This window comes from Myotis yumanensis, unplaced genomic scaffold (genome assembly GCF_028538775.1).
Source record: "Myotis yumanensis isolate MYYU_CA2020_CCGP unplaced genomic scaffold, mMyoYum1.0.hap1 SCAF_22, whole genome shotgun sequence".
Classification (NCBI taxonomy): Eukaryota; Metazoa; Chordata; class Mammalia; order Chiroptera; family Vespertilionidae; genus Myotis; species Myotis yumanensis.
Window position 1 is genome coordinate 14,814,786 of NW_027223773.1, and position 15,150 is coordinate 14,829,935.

The 15,150-nt window shown below is 40.1% G+C and overlaps 1 protein-coding gene across 11 annotated transcripts in view; it reads left to right on the forward strand.

Moving 5' to 3' along the window:
• The window catches only part of CDC42BPA (CDC42 binding protein kinase alpha), a 189,121-nt gene that overhangs the window by 79,765 nt on the left and 94,206 nt on the right, over nt 1-15,150 (forward strand). For all 11 annotated transcript variants that reach the window (XM_070401243.1, XM_070401236.1, XM_070401237.1 and 8 more), the window contains exons 6-8: nt 114-207; nt 10,387-10,587; nt 12,796-13,044. In XM_070401243.1, the coding sequence (XP_070257344.1) occupies nt 114-207; nt 10,387-10,587; nt 12,796-13,044 (544 nt within the window). The remainder of the gene's footprint in view (nt 1-113; nt 208-10,386; nt 10,588-12,795; nt 13,045-15,150) is intronic.

The window sequence follows — 15,150 nt, forward strand, 5'->3', positions numbered from 1 at the left end:
TCTTAGAGTATTAATTTTAAAAGAAGTTAGGATTTTTAGACAGAAAGGTGATCTTACCAAGTATGTAATTATGTTTATTCTTCCAAACTAAAAATGGGATGTATTTTTTTCAGAGACATCAAACCTGATAATATATTGATGGATATGAACGGACATATTCGGTTAGCAGATTTTGGCTCTTGTCTGAAACTGATGGAAGATGGAACGGTAAGGAAAGATAATTTTTAAATTATTTTACCCACAGACATTTTTCTTGCTACTTGCTACTTTATCTGTTTAGAAACCACCTATAACAATAAAAGCATAATATGCAAATCGACCGAACAGCCGAACAGCAAAACAACCGTCCGGATGACCATGCTATGACATGCACTGGCGCCAGGCCAGTGAAGGAGGGTGCAGTGCGATTGGTCGGGGGGGGGGGGCCCCACGATCTCCCGCAGAGGGAGGCCCAGGCCACTGGTCAGCAGGGCGATCAATAGGGGGGGGCTCCACGATCACCTCAAAGAGGGAGGCCTAGGCCACCCTCTGCAGGGTGATCAATCGGGGGGCTCCGAGATCGATTGCCCCAAAGAGGGAGGTGCAAGGCCACCGGCCGGTAGGGCAATCAATCGGAGGGGTGAGGGGAGACTGTGATCACCCCAAAGAGGGAGGCCTAGTCCACCCTCTGCAGGGTGATCAATCAGGGGGCTCTGCGATTGATTGCCCCAAAGAGGGAGGTGCAGGCCTTCAGCCGGCGGGGCGATCAATCGGAGGGGTGAGGGGAGACTCTGTGATTGCCCCAAAGAGGAAGGCCCAGGCCATACAGCGGGTGGGTGGGGCCTCTCTCTGCGGGGTGATCGATCACGGGGCTCCCAGACTGCGAGAGGGCACAGGCCGGGCTGAGGGGGCAGGGGCCCTCTCCCCAGAGTTCAGGAATTTCGTGCACCAGGCCTCTAGTTTATTTATATTATCCATTTATCTATCCACCCACCCATCCATCCTTCTATGCTTCACCTTCTTCCCCAAAGGTATTTAGGCTTGTCTATAAAATCATATGCCATTTAAACTGTTTATATTACTGATCTGAAGATGGTCACAGTACGCCTCTCATGAGACCCTGTTTTTTCCTTCTTTAGCTGACCTGGTTATTATTGTACTTGAGATATTTTTACATTTCCAGATGGGCAAAGAAAATAAATTCTACATGGAGAAAAAAATGCAGCTTCTTTGCTTTCATTATATTTTTTTGTCTTTCTTTTCTAGTTGATTTTCCTGAGGGACAGTGTTCAGAAATGAATGCTTTTACCAGGAAGTCCTCGATGTTGATTTAGTTTCGTGTTACCATTTGCCTTAGTTCTGCTAACTCGGGCCTCCGTTGTTTTCTTTCACTCACTTAAAATTTATATGCCCCAAGTTTATTCTCTTGTTTGTTTTGGTTTTTGTTTTTACTTCAGTTTCCTGGATATATAGCAGAAGTCCAAATATATATCCTTTTAATTGGCATAAATGTTTTTAGAGAGCAGTTTAGTAAAATACATTCTAAAGACCATGAAAATGTCATATTATTCTGGACTAGTAAATTGACTTCTAAAAATTTATCCTAAGGAGGTAACTTAAAAAAAAATCCTCACCCCAGGATATGTTTATTGATTTTAGAGAGAGGAATGGAGAGTTAGGAAGGGAGGGCGGGAGGGAGGGACATCTGTTGGTTGCCTCCCCTATGCGTGGCACCCTGGCATTGAACCTGAAACCTAGGTATGTGTCCAAACCAAGATGAGCCTGCAGCCTCTTGGTGCACCATTTGTTTTTCCATATGATTGTTAGATTTTATTATCGGTTTATAGCCATAGTATACACACATACAAATACCCTTTCACAAACACAAGCTTGTAGACTTGCATTGAATTTAGAGATTTAATATCCAGAGATTTTTCTGAAAATTTATGTCTATAACATGGAATTTTACTATCCATGAATGGCGTCTCCATTGCTTTAGGTTTTCTTTTATGTCTGTTATTTAAGTTTTAAAATAATATTCACTGTAAATCCATTACCTTTAAGTAATGTTAGGTTTGTTCTTAGGCATCTTGTGGAGTTTTTGGGGGGTGGGGGCCTAATATAAACAACTTTTCAAAATTTGTTGTTGGATAGCTTGTTGCTGTTACATAGGACCACAGTTGATTTTTGTAGGTGTATCTAGAACCTATCAATCTTGCTAAATATTTTTATAAATTCAAAATAATTTGTAGATTTTTCTAGATTTCCTACGTAGACAGTTATATAATTCACAAATTATGATGAGCTTTGGGTTTTGGTCTTTCAGATCTTTGTGTGCTATTTTTTTCTCTTAACCATGCAGCCAGTGACCTTCAGCACAATGTTAAATAGGTGTGGTAATAGGGCGCTTCTTTGCTTTGTCCCTGACTTTAATGGTGTTTTTCCTGTAGTTTCAAATTAAGTATGATGTTTGCTGTAAACTTTTTATTGGGTTAAGGAAATTTCTGTTTCTGATTACTGTGAGTTTGTTGCTAGAGTTGTTATTGTTGTAATCAAATGATGTTTCTGCATCCGCTGAGATAATATAAGGATATTTTTTTCTTTAATCTGTTAATCTGATGAGTGACATAGATTGTCCAAGTTAAATCATTCATTCTTTTTTTTTTTTTTAATATATTTTATTGATTTTTTACAGAGAAGGGAGAGGGATAGAGAGTTAGAAACATTGATGAGAGAGCTCGACCAGCTGCCTCCTGCACGCCCCCCAGTGGGGATGTGCCTGCAACCAAGGTACATGCCCTTGACCGGAATTGAACCTGGGACCCTTGAGTCCGCAGGCCGATGCTCTATCCACTGAGCCAAACCGGTTCGGCAATCATTCATTCTTTGAATCAACATAACTTTATCTTGAAGTTGTTTTGCTATATCTGAACAAATTGTTAGATAGACTCTGCTAAAATTTTATATTAGCAAATTTAGATTGTTACCTGAAATTCATACCTGAGATTCATCTTATTTGATATAGCAAATAATTTTCCTTCTCAAATTGTTCTTGTCTGATTTCTATTTTTAGGTTATTTTAGCCTTATAAAATGAACAAGGGAGTCATGTTTCCTCCCCTTGCCTGTTTTGGCTCTAGAATAGTTTATATAATACAAGGATTATCTGTTTCTTATATAATCGGTACAAATCACTTTTAAATCACCCTTGCTTTTGTGAGGTTTTGCTTTCTTCTGTTTTATTTTGTTTTCTAGGTAGATTTTATACTATTGATTCAAATTTTTTAATGGTTATAGGTCTCTTTGGTTTTCTATTTCTTCCTGAGTCAGTTTTGGTAAGTTATATTTTTTTCTATGAACATTGTCTATTGTCAATGAGCTGTCAGTTTTATTGGTATAAAATTGTTTAGGTTGAACTCTTCCTAGTTTAAAAATCTTTTACATGCATAGTTTTTTCATTTCTAATGTTTGTGCTTTTCTTTTCCTTCATAAATTTTGATGTAGAGCATTTTACTATTTTTTAGTTCTAAATATTTTCCAACTTTAGTTAGAATTAATTCTTCTATGGACCATTAATTATTTAGATGTATGCCTTTTAATATCCAACATATTTAATTATTTCTAGTTTTATTTTCATGGGGAATGGGTCTAATTGATACTAGTTTTTTGGCATTTGTCACTGTTTGCTGTTTGATTTTGTAATAGCTCAGTTTTTATAAGTATTACAAGTTTATTGAAAAGAATACGTTTTTTTCTAACTTTTAGGTGCAGGATTCTATATAATGTCCGTAAGATTAAACTTGTTAACTGGTTCAAATATTTTATATTCTTACCAGTTTTATTTTTCTCTGATGTATTACCTTTTATGTAAAAATCCTTAATGTGATGTTAAATTATTAATTTTTCCCTGTAGTCATCAATATCTTCACAACTCTTTTGTAGCTATGTTGTTATTAGAATCACTATTCCAGGGTGTTTTATATGTAAGCTAATAAATTAAAAAAATTTTAAATGATTTTGGCCTTAAAATCTATTTTGAGTTATATTAATATAGCTTCCTTAACTTTATTTTGTTTAACACCTGCCTCATTATCTTTTCTGTCCCTTTACTTTTTAATATTTTAGTGTCCTTATGTTTAGATGCAACCCTTTAAAACAGATTATTGCTGATTTAAAAAAAAAAGTTTATTTGGCTCTGGCCAGATGCCTATGTTGGTTGGAACATCGTCCCATACACCCAAAGGTTATGAGTTCGATTACCAGTCAGGGCACATACCCAGGTTGCAGGTTCGATCCCAGGTCAGGGCATGTATGGGAGGCAACCAGTTAATGTTTCTCTCTCATATCAATGTTTCTCTCTCACATCAATGTTTCTCTCCTCTTCCTCTCCTATCCGCTCTCTAAAACAAATTTTAAAAAGCATATCCTTGGATGAGGATTAAAAAAACAATGTTGATTTTGGTTTTATTTGTCATGCAGTGTGATACTGCTGTCTTTTAATCGGTGAACTTAGTCTTATGAATTCCGTGATTGTAGATGTATTTATTTCTACTACCCTTTCTTGTGCTATTTACTCTAGGCTTTGCTTGTTTGTTTACATACATGCTTGTGTGGGGTTTTTTTCCCCTCTTTCCTGCATTCTATTGGCTTGGTCAAATTTAGTTTTATTTCTCTTTTTCGTTACTTCTTTGGAGTTTTACATTCTATTTCAAATACTTTAATGTTTATCTTAAATTTTTTAAAATTTATAATTGACCTAAAATCTAGTGTTAATGTTTTCTACCATATTCCTAATTAAAACAAGAAACTTAGTGAATTTTATACCATACAAAAATTAGCTCAGAATGGATCGAAGACCTGAATGTTAGAGTTAAAACTAACATTGAAAGGAAACATATAGGGGAAGCTTATGACATTGGATTGGGCATTGATTTCTTGGATGTGACACCACACAACGGGCAACTAAAGAAAAAATAGGTAAATTGGAATCAGTAAAAAGTTTTCTGCATTAAAGGACAGTCATCTTAGTGAAAAGATAACCTATGGAGTGGGAGAAAATAGTTGCAAATCATGTATCTGATGAGTGTTAATATCCAGAATATAGAAAGAACACCGACAATTCAATAACAAGTAATCCCATTCAAAATGAGCAAAGGACTTTAATAAACGTTTCTCCTAAGAAGATATACAAATGGCCAACAAGCACATGAAAAGATGTTTAACATCACTAATCATTATGGAAATGCAGATCAGAACCACAATGAGATACTACCTCATACCCATTAGAATGGCTACCATGACAAAGAACAGAAAGTAACAAGTGTTGACAAAGAAGTAGAAAATTGGAACCCTGTACACTGTTGATGGGAATGTAAAATTCTATAACCTCTCTGGAAACAGTATGGCAGTTCTTCAAAAAATTAAAAATAGAATTACCACATGATCCAGGAATTTCACTTCTGAGTACATACTCCATAAAATTGAAAGCAAGGACTCAGAGCGATATTTGTACACTATGTTCAGTAGCAGCATTATTTACAACTGGAGGCCCGGTGCACAAATTCGTACACGGGTGGGGTCCCTCAGCCTAGCCTGCAGGATCAGGATGAAACTGGCTCTCCAACATCCCCTGCGGGGTCCCAGATTGTGAGAGGGCGCAGGCCAGGCCAAGGGACCCCACCAGTGCACAATCAGGGCTGGAGAGGGATGCAGGAGGTTGGGCAGCCAAGGAGGGACCGCAGGAGGGCTCCAGGGCGTGTCCAGCCAGTCTCGTTCAGTCCCAATCGGCCAGACCCCAGCAGCAAGCTAACCTGCTGGTTAGCAGGGGGCAGATGGTCAGTGCACATCATAGCTAGTGGTTGAGCAGCCTTAGCATATCATTAGCATATTATGCTTTGATTGATTGAACAGCTGACCGGACACTTAGCATATTAGGCTTTTATTATATAGGACTAGAGGCCCGGTGCACAAAAATTTGTGCACTCGGGGGGGAAGAGGGGGTCCCTCAGCCCGGCCTGTGCCCTCTCGCAGTCTGGGACCCCTCGGGAGATAACGACCTGCTGGCTTAGGCCTGCTCCTGAGTGGCAGAGGGCAAGCCCAATCCCTAGGTGCAGCCCCTGATCGGGCTCAGAGCAGGGCTGATTGGGGAGTTGGGGCGCCGCCCCCTGTCATGCACAGAGCAGGGCGGATTGGGAGGTTGCGATGCCACCCTCAGTCACGCTCAGGGTATGGCTGATTGGGGGGTTGGGGCACCGCCCCCTGTCACACTCAAGGCAGGTTCAATGGGGAGGTTGCAGCGCCACCCCCTGTGATGCACAGAGCAGGGCCAATCAGGGGGTTGGGGCGCTGCCCCCTGTCACTCACAGAGCAGGGCCCATCAGGGGGTTGGGGCACTGCCCCCTGTCACTCAGAGAGCAGGGCCAATCAGGGGGTTGGGGCACTGCCCCCCCCCCCCCCATCACGCACAGAGCAGGGCCCATCAGGGGGTTGGGGAGCTCCCCCCTGTCACGCACAGAGTAGGGCCGATAGGGGAGTTAGGGCACCGCCCCCTGTCACCCACAGAGCAGGGCCAATCAGGGGGTTGGGGCGCCACCACTGTCACACTCAGGGCAGGGCCAATGGGGAGGTTATGACTCTACCCCGTCACACACAGAGCAGGGCCCGTGGGGGGGGGGGGGGGTTGGGGCATCACCCCCTGTCACACAGAGCAGGGCCGATCAGGGGGTTGGGATGCCACACCTTGTCACACACAGAGCCGCAGGGCGATCAGGGGGTTTGGGCGCTGCCCCCTGTCATGCTGATCTGGTGCCAGGAGGCCTCGTGGCTCTGCTGATCCCGGTGCTGGGAGGCATATTACCCTTTTACTATATAGGATAGAGGCCTGGGGGCTGGCTGGTTTGCCCTGAAGGGTGTCCTGGATCAGGGTGGGGGTCCCCACTGGGGTGCCTGGCCAGCCTGGATGAGGGGATGATGGCTGTTTGCAGCTGGTCACACACCCTTCAGGGTGGGGGTCCCCACTGGGGTGCCTGGCCAGCCTGGATGAGGGGATGATGGCTGTTTGCAGCTGGTCACACACCCTTCAGGGTGGGGGTCCCCACTGGGGTGCCTGGCCAGTCTGGGTGAGGGGCTGAGGACTGCTTTCAGGCTAGGGGTTTTGACTGAAGCTCCCAACCACTCCTTTTTTTCTTTTTTTTTTTTTTCTTCTGGGCCAGCTTTAGCTCTGGCTCTAGCTCTGAGGCTTCCGCTGCTGGTTTGTTTGGCGTTCTATAATCGAAACAATGTATAACTTCAGCTCTGAGATCCCAGCCGGCTATATTTGTTAGAATGTTTCAAACTGCCAGCTCAGAGTCCGGCAAGTCAGGCGGGGAACGTTGCAGTCTGCAGTCACGGGAGCAAGCAAGCCTCACGTTCGCTTCCAGCTGCCTGGCTGCCGGCCGCCATCTTGGCTGACAGTTAATTTGCATAAGGATACGCTGATTAGCCAATCAGAAGGGTAGCGGTCGTACGCCAATTACCATTTTTCTCTTTTATTAGTGTAGATAGCCAAGGAATGGGTACAGTTTCAGTTTTGAACGATGAACAGTTCTAGAGATGGATGTTAGTGATAAGTGCACAACAGTGTAAATGTACTTAATGCCACTGAACTGTACACTTGGAAATGGTTATGATGGTAAGTTTTATGGTATGAGTTTTTTACCACAATTAAAAATAATAATTAAAAAGTAAATAAAGATAATGTGTAATAACATAAAAATTTAGACCACTTCAAGAAACTTAGACCATTTCAATCCTAATTGTACCCTTAGTGACAGGTTCTTGTTTCTAGGATTTTGGTTTCACCTCACTTTTCTTTTCTTTTTTTTTTTTTTTTTTAAAATATATTTCTTATTGATTTCAGAGAGGAAGGGAGAAGGAGAGATAGAAACATCAATGATGAGAGAGAATCACTGATTGGCTGCCTCCTGCACACCCCCCACCGGGGATTGAGCCCACAACTCAGGCATGTGTCCTTGGCTGGAATCGAACCCGGGACACCTCAGTCCACAGGCCGACGCTCTATCCACTGAGCCAAGCCAGCTAGAGCTCACCTCACTTTTCAGTGTTCAAGTAGTTTCCTCCTCCTCTGCCACCTTCTTTTCCTTCTGCTGCTCCTCCACTTCCTCCTCCTCCTCTTTTTCCTTTACTCCTTTTCTTCCTCATCACTAATAACTTTGTTCACAATTTTGCTAATTGTAAAAGTTACAAAGTTAACTAATGTCTTTGTTCACCATTACTTCTGGTATCACATCTTCCTTCTGGGTTAAATTTCTTATTTAATGAAGTATGTTCTTTAGTGCTTCTGTTTATCTGAAAGGGTCTACATGTGGTAGTTCACCCAGTCTTTGTGTGAAAATGTCTTTATTTAACCCTCATTCTTGTATCATAATGTAGATAGGTAAGGAATATAATTTTGGCAATTATTTTGTCTCGTCACTTTGAAGAAACAGTTCCATTTTCTTCTGACGGCTACGTTAGCATTAATAATTCAGCTGTCAGTTTAATTCTCATTCCTTGCTAGGTAATCTTTCTTTATTCTTTAATGTTTTTAATCTCTTAGTTTTTGGTGCTCTGTAGTTTTTAACTGCAGTGTACATAGAAGTGTATCTGGTTTTATTTATCTTTTCATATCTTTCACATATTTACTGTATTTTTTATTTTGACGACTTTTATTTCTAGGACTTCTATTTGATTTGATTTTTTTTCATCATTTTGTTCTTATGCTTTTGATTAAAAAATAAAATGTCAGAAAGTTAAAAATATTTCATGAAGTGGAACTGATACTTGTTAGGAGTCTAAGTGTATTGGTCAGATTTCTGACTTGCTTGTAATGGGATATTACTCATTTAGGTTATGTGATTGGGTTGGCAGCTCTTCTTCGGTGGGCGTTTATGTGTGAGAATTCTGTGTGACCACCTGTGAGCATGTGCCTCCGGAGTAGTTTTAAGTTTGTTATGCCAGGCTTTCTGGGGCACCTAATCTGGTGCCAATAGTTTTGCCAGTTTGTTGGCTTGAGAACGTCTGGACCACGGAAGCTTTGTGAACCAAAATGCCAGGCGGTGGGACCATGTGACCTAAGTAAGGTTATGGACTTCTGGAGGCGGAAGTTTCTTCACACGTCAGCTGCAATCAAGATGGGCAGAAAGTCTTATCTTCTCTGCTGAGTGGCAGAGTTTGAAATTCAGCTTTTTGTTTACAGTGTACTCTCCAGGGTAAAGGTTACATGGGCAACCTCTCACTGCAAACCTCATGCATGCTCAACGCCTTTCCTTTGTCCTCACGTTAAAATCCAAGTAATAGAAAGTGAAAACTAACAGCTCCCCAACCCCCCTCCTGCTTTAATGCTTACCACCCCAGGTTCTCCACCATTTCTCAATTTCTGGCTCCAAAGAGTTCTTTTTTTAAACGCTTATGTATATGTTTATTTTTAAAGGTTGTTACATTTTATCTAGTATTTTTAAGAGTTTGGAAGGGAGGAGTTTTCAAATTACTTAATCTTAGTATTGCCAGAGATAGTCTATTCTAATGATTACTAAGACTGGTGATTTAGTCCAGGAAACTCAGAATGTTAACCAGAATTCTGCCTTGAGAATGTTCATTTTTTGATAATTTCTTTTAAATCTTATAAGGAACCAATTTTCTTTTAATTGAAAGCTTCTTACAAAATTGTTCCCAGGATCATTTTTAGCTATCACTTTCTAATTTACATCTAACTTGCCTTAATTATATGTCCAACTATTTTTCTCTATCGGAACTTTATTTTTTGAAGGATATATTTTTCCTTTTATGTAATTTTTTAATTAAGTAGTTTGCAGGACATCATTATAATTTATTTCCTTAGGTTTTCATTAAGGCATTTAAAAATGATCTCCAGATTACTGATAAGTATCAGCCAAATGTTTTTGAGCCGTTTTCTCCGGTAACTAATTGTAAACATTTTTTTATGTATACATGTTAGGCAGATTATCAATAATAAGAATGTTCTAACTATATCTGATGAAACAAAGGCAGGTAGACAAAAGTATATATGAATCAATTGTGAATTTCTTCCAATGCAAAAAAATACCTGTTAAAAAAAAAAGAATGTTTGAAACTAAATATTGAATTTTCTGGCTGTGGTGTTTATCCCATTGTTACCCTAAATGTGTCAATTCAGTAACAGCTGTAATAAAGGTTTTATAATATTATAAAATCTGAAGAACTATTAGTGTAGAGATTATGTAAAATTTAATTTATATGTACAAGGAAGCTAAATTCAGATAATGACAAAATTATAGTTTTGAGATACTGTCTATTGTGTAAACACATGTAAATACTTTCAAAATTATTTGTTTCTAGTATAGTAGATTGCTAAAAGTGTGAATTTCTTCAGGTTCAGTCCTCAGTGGCTGTTGGCACTCCAGATTATATCTCTCCTGAAATCCTTCAAGCCATGGAAGATGGAAAAGGCAGATACGGACCCGAGTGTGACTGGTGGTCTTTGGGAGTCTGTATGTATGAAATGCTTTATGGAGAAACACCGTTTTATGCAGAATCTCTGGTGGAGACATATGGAAAAATCATGAATCACAAAGTTAGTATACTTCACTATTTTTCAAATTGATGTAAATAATATATATAATAAATTGAATGTGATATTTAAACAGAAAATATTTTTCTAAAAACAGTATACGATCTAATTTCTCTGCTAATAGGGAACATGACAAACATGAATAATCAAAGTCCATTAACTATACATAAAATTATTGGTTCTAATCCTCTACTATATTTTATTAGAGGAGAAGGTAATAAGTAGGAAATTAAATGGCTTCTAGTAGAATAACAAAGATCATAAGCAGATATTTTTTAATCATTACTACTGCAGTGATAAATCACATGCAAATTAAAATAAGAATGAGAGCCCTAACTGGTTTGGCTCGGTGGATAGAGCGTCGGCCTGCGGACTGAAGGGTCCCAGGTTCGATTCTGGTCAAGGGCATGTACCTTGGTTGCAGGCACATCCTCAGTGTGGAGTGTGCAGGAGGCAGCTGATCGATGTTTCTCTCTCATTGATGTTTCTAACTCTCTATTCCTCTCCCCTCCTCTCTGTAAAAAATCAATAAAATATATTTAAAAAAATAAGAATAAGATACTTTCCCCCCCTGTCAAATTGATAAAGATTAAAAGAAAAATTGTACTTTGTACTATAAATAATCCAGTGAGCTGGGCATTATTTTTTAAATTATATTTTTATTGATTTCAGAGAGGAAGGGAGAGGGAGAGATAGAAACATCAGTGATGAGAATCATTGATCGGCTGCCTCCTGCACGCCCCCTACTGGGGATTGAGTTCACAACCGGCATGTGCCCTGATCAGGAATTGAACCATGACTTCCTGGTTCATAGGTCAACGCTCAACCACTGAGCCATGCCGGCTGGGCTAGATGGACATTATTGATAGGAATATACATTGATGTAACCTTTTCGTCAAGAAGTTTATAAGTTTGCATCTAGAGTCTTCAAAAATGGTTGGGACTTTTTAAAAAAAACCTTTATTGTTGAAAGAATTACAGATGTCCTCTTTTTCCCCATTGACCTCCTCCAATCCGCCCCCGCCCCAGGCCTTCACCACCCTATTGTCTGTGTCCATGGGTTATGGATAAAAGGTCTTTGGTTGATTATATGTTTGGAACTTTTGATTGAGCAACTTCGGCTGCAGTAATCTACCCTCAGGAAATCTTCAATAGAATAAAGGTGTATGTACCAGAATACCTGTTCTATTATTTATGATCACCAAATATTGAAAATAATCCAGATGCACAACAGGAGTGAATTAATAAAACTTTAATCCACTTAGTACCAAGTTAAATGGAAGTAGATTGATGGGTCTCAGAAAATTGTGAGCAATTGCAAAACCTTGGATTGTGACTAGGAGTATTCCATAAAGGGAGTGTGAATAAATACTAGAAGCCACAACTTCTGGAATATAATCTATATAAATTATTCTTTTTACTTGGTTCTACTGACACATTTATGATTATTTGCTTCGCACATCTATAAACCAGTTTTATAGAATTTATGCTCTTCTACCTGGTTGCAAAGATAATCTGGTAAATAGTGGTGACGAGTTGAATGACAGTGAATAGCTACAGAGCTGTAGAAAGCATGAAAGCATTTCAGAGGGGAGTCATTGTACTATAACATGATGGTTAAGAGCACAGATGCTGGAGTCCAGACAGTTTCAGGTCAAATCCCAGCTCTGCCATTTACTAGCGTGTGGCCTTGAGCCAGTTGCTTGAGTTCTGTGCCCTGGTTTCCTCCTCTGTAAAAATTAGGACAATAGTAGCACTTTCCCCGTACCCCCCTACGGCTTAGAGGGTTGCTGTGAGGGTTAAATGAGGAAAGCACTTTCAATTGTGTCAAGTACATGTTCCATTTTAAAAATATTTATTATTATTAATCATTAGTATGTGACTTGTATGAGCCATTTGTGCTCTTGAAATATCCAGGAAAATTCTGTTTTTAATGAATTCTCTTGATTCTGACAGCAGTTTAAGGTATTTTAGCATTTAATTTATTCTTACTACAGTGCAGTATGACTCAGTCACACATGAAATTAAAATTGTTTAGGAAGACATTCTTTTCTCATTTATTCCCATATTTTCCTCAGTATCTGTACTTTGTATCAGTATACCCTTATAGGTATTTTGAAAAGAAAATGTATTTTCAAGAAAATAAATGTTTACCTCCTTATAGTAAGTTAAATGGTGATTTGTAATGTGTTTCCATTACTGTCTGTTTAGGAGAGGTTTCAGTTCCCACCTCAGCTGGCAGATGTGTCTGAAAATGCCAAGGATCTTATTCGCAGGCTCATCTGCAGCAGAGAACATCGACTTGGTCAAAACGGAATAGAAGATTTTAAGAAACACCCATTTTTCAGTGGAATTGATTGGGACAATATTCAAAACTGTGAAGCACCTTATATTCCAGAAGTCAGCAGCCCAACAGACACATCGAACTTCGACGTGGATGATGACTGTTTAAAGAATTCGGTGAGTATGACGTTGTGAAGATCTGTCTCTGTTTCTTTTTAACGTGGTTATGAAGCAACTTTATGGACCACCTTATCAGCGATCAGTCAGATAGTTGTGGCTTCTAGTATTTATTCACAAATTCAAGAAATTAAGAGAGTGTACTGAGGCCAACATAGTTATTCATGACTAGGAGCAAAATCAAAATGCAAAGGTTTACTTCTTAGATTAGTTATGTCTTTACGTTTCCTAAGAAGAGGACAAATTAGATGCTTAAAAAAGTGAACTTCATGATTTCAAATCTCTCCTTAAAATCCACAGTGAAATTAGATAAAATTGTTAACCATTTCTGGGCTTGACACATTAATCCAAGGTAAATAAATTGAGAAGCACCTATTCATGAAAAACCACTGAACTTGGTTAAAAACAGCTGCCTCCCCCCCCCCCCCCCCACCCCCCGCCCCACCTCAGCTTGGGTGGGGCAGGAGAGCTGCTAGCTTGCAGCTCCTTATACACCCAGCAGCTTTGCTGTCCAGGGGCTGCCTGGATTTGGAAGCTAAATAACCCATGCCCAGTGGTATTGCCACTAGAAACGGCAAACTTGGTAGGAAATGAATGGGTAAAGGAAACCTACAGCCTTACTGTCCTGAGGTTGTAGCCCTGTTTGAGGCTACTGACAGACCAGCAGGTTAGTCAAATACTCAACCATTTTTAGCTGTGTGAAGTACTAAAACTGGCCAGCATAGTTTGTCAACCTCTGCCCTAAACCATTATGTTTTATCAAATTAGAATTTATAAAACTAAGAACATAAAATTTGTTTTTTGCATTTTTAGCCTTTTTAATTTGACTTTTCGTTTTAATTCAATTATTTTTTATGGTTTTAATTCTGCACTAAGAACTTTTATATTAATTTTATATCACTTTACACTGTTCAGTAAGTACCATATTCAGGGCAGATAAGAGAAAGACAAGTTCTGTATGACTTCACTTATATGTGGAATCTAGTGAACAAACTAAAGAAATAAACAAAATAGAAACAGACTCATAGATACAGAGAGCAGACTGACAGTTGTTGGGGGTGGGGGAATACTGGAGAGCTGGGTGGAAAGGTGAAGGGAATCATATCTAATAAAGAGGGAATATGCTCATTGACCCCCACACCGTCGCAAATATGGCCGCGCCCACAGCCAACAAGGAGGGAATATGCTAATTGACTGCCCTGCTCTCAAAGATGGTGGTGCCCACAGCCGCAAGATGGCAGGAGAGGGCAGTTGGGGGTGATCGGGCCACCAAGGGAGTAGTTAGGCGTTGATAAAGCTGGCAGGAGAGTGGTTAGGGGTGATCAGGCTGGCAGGCAGAAGCGGTTAGGGGCTAGCAGGCAGGCAGGCGAGCGGTTGGGAGCCAGCAGCCCCGGATTGTGGGAGGGATGTCCGACTGCCGGTTTAGGCCCAATCCTAAACATCCCCCGAGGGGTCCTGATTGGAGAGGGTGCAGGCTGGGCTAAGGGGGAACCCCTCCCCCCGCCCCCCCCCCCCCCAGTGCATGAATTTTGTGCACCGGGCCTCTAGTAATAATAATAATAAACACAAAAACACTTCAGACAACAATATGGTCATTATCAGAGGTGGAAAGGGGGTAGGGGATAGAGGAGGTAATGGGGGGTCAGCGGTGATAGGAGACTCGACTTGGGGTAGTGAGCACACAACACAATATACAGAGGATGGATTATAGAATTGCACACCTGAAGCCTATATAACTTTATTAACCAATGTCACCTCAATAAATTCAGTAAAAAAAAGAACCTCTCTTATACTTGCCTTTCTCAGCCTCACAACAAAAGAATTAAATAGACTTTTCCTCATCAGTGTTTTATCACAGGAACTATATTTACTGCCAACAGAAATTGTGAGTCATTCCTAATTAAATCAATTCTGATTACTTAGTAGTTATGTTCAGTAAAGTTGCTGTACACACTCTAATAGTGAATGTTGAGCCATTGCCCCTAGGGGAAGGTAGGGTTAGGTTCCTGTGAGCCTGTGGTCGACATTTTCGTCAACTGATAAATACATAACCTCGTTTTATGTGCGTTTCTATTTCAAGATAACCTTATTTAGTAGATATTGTTG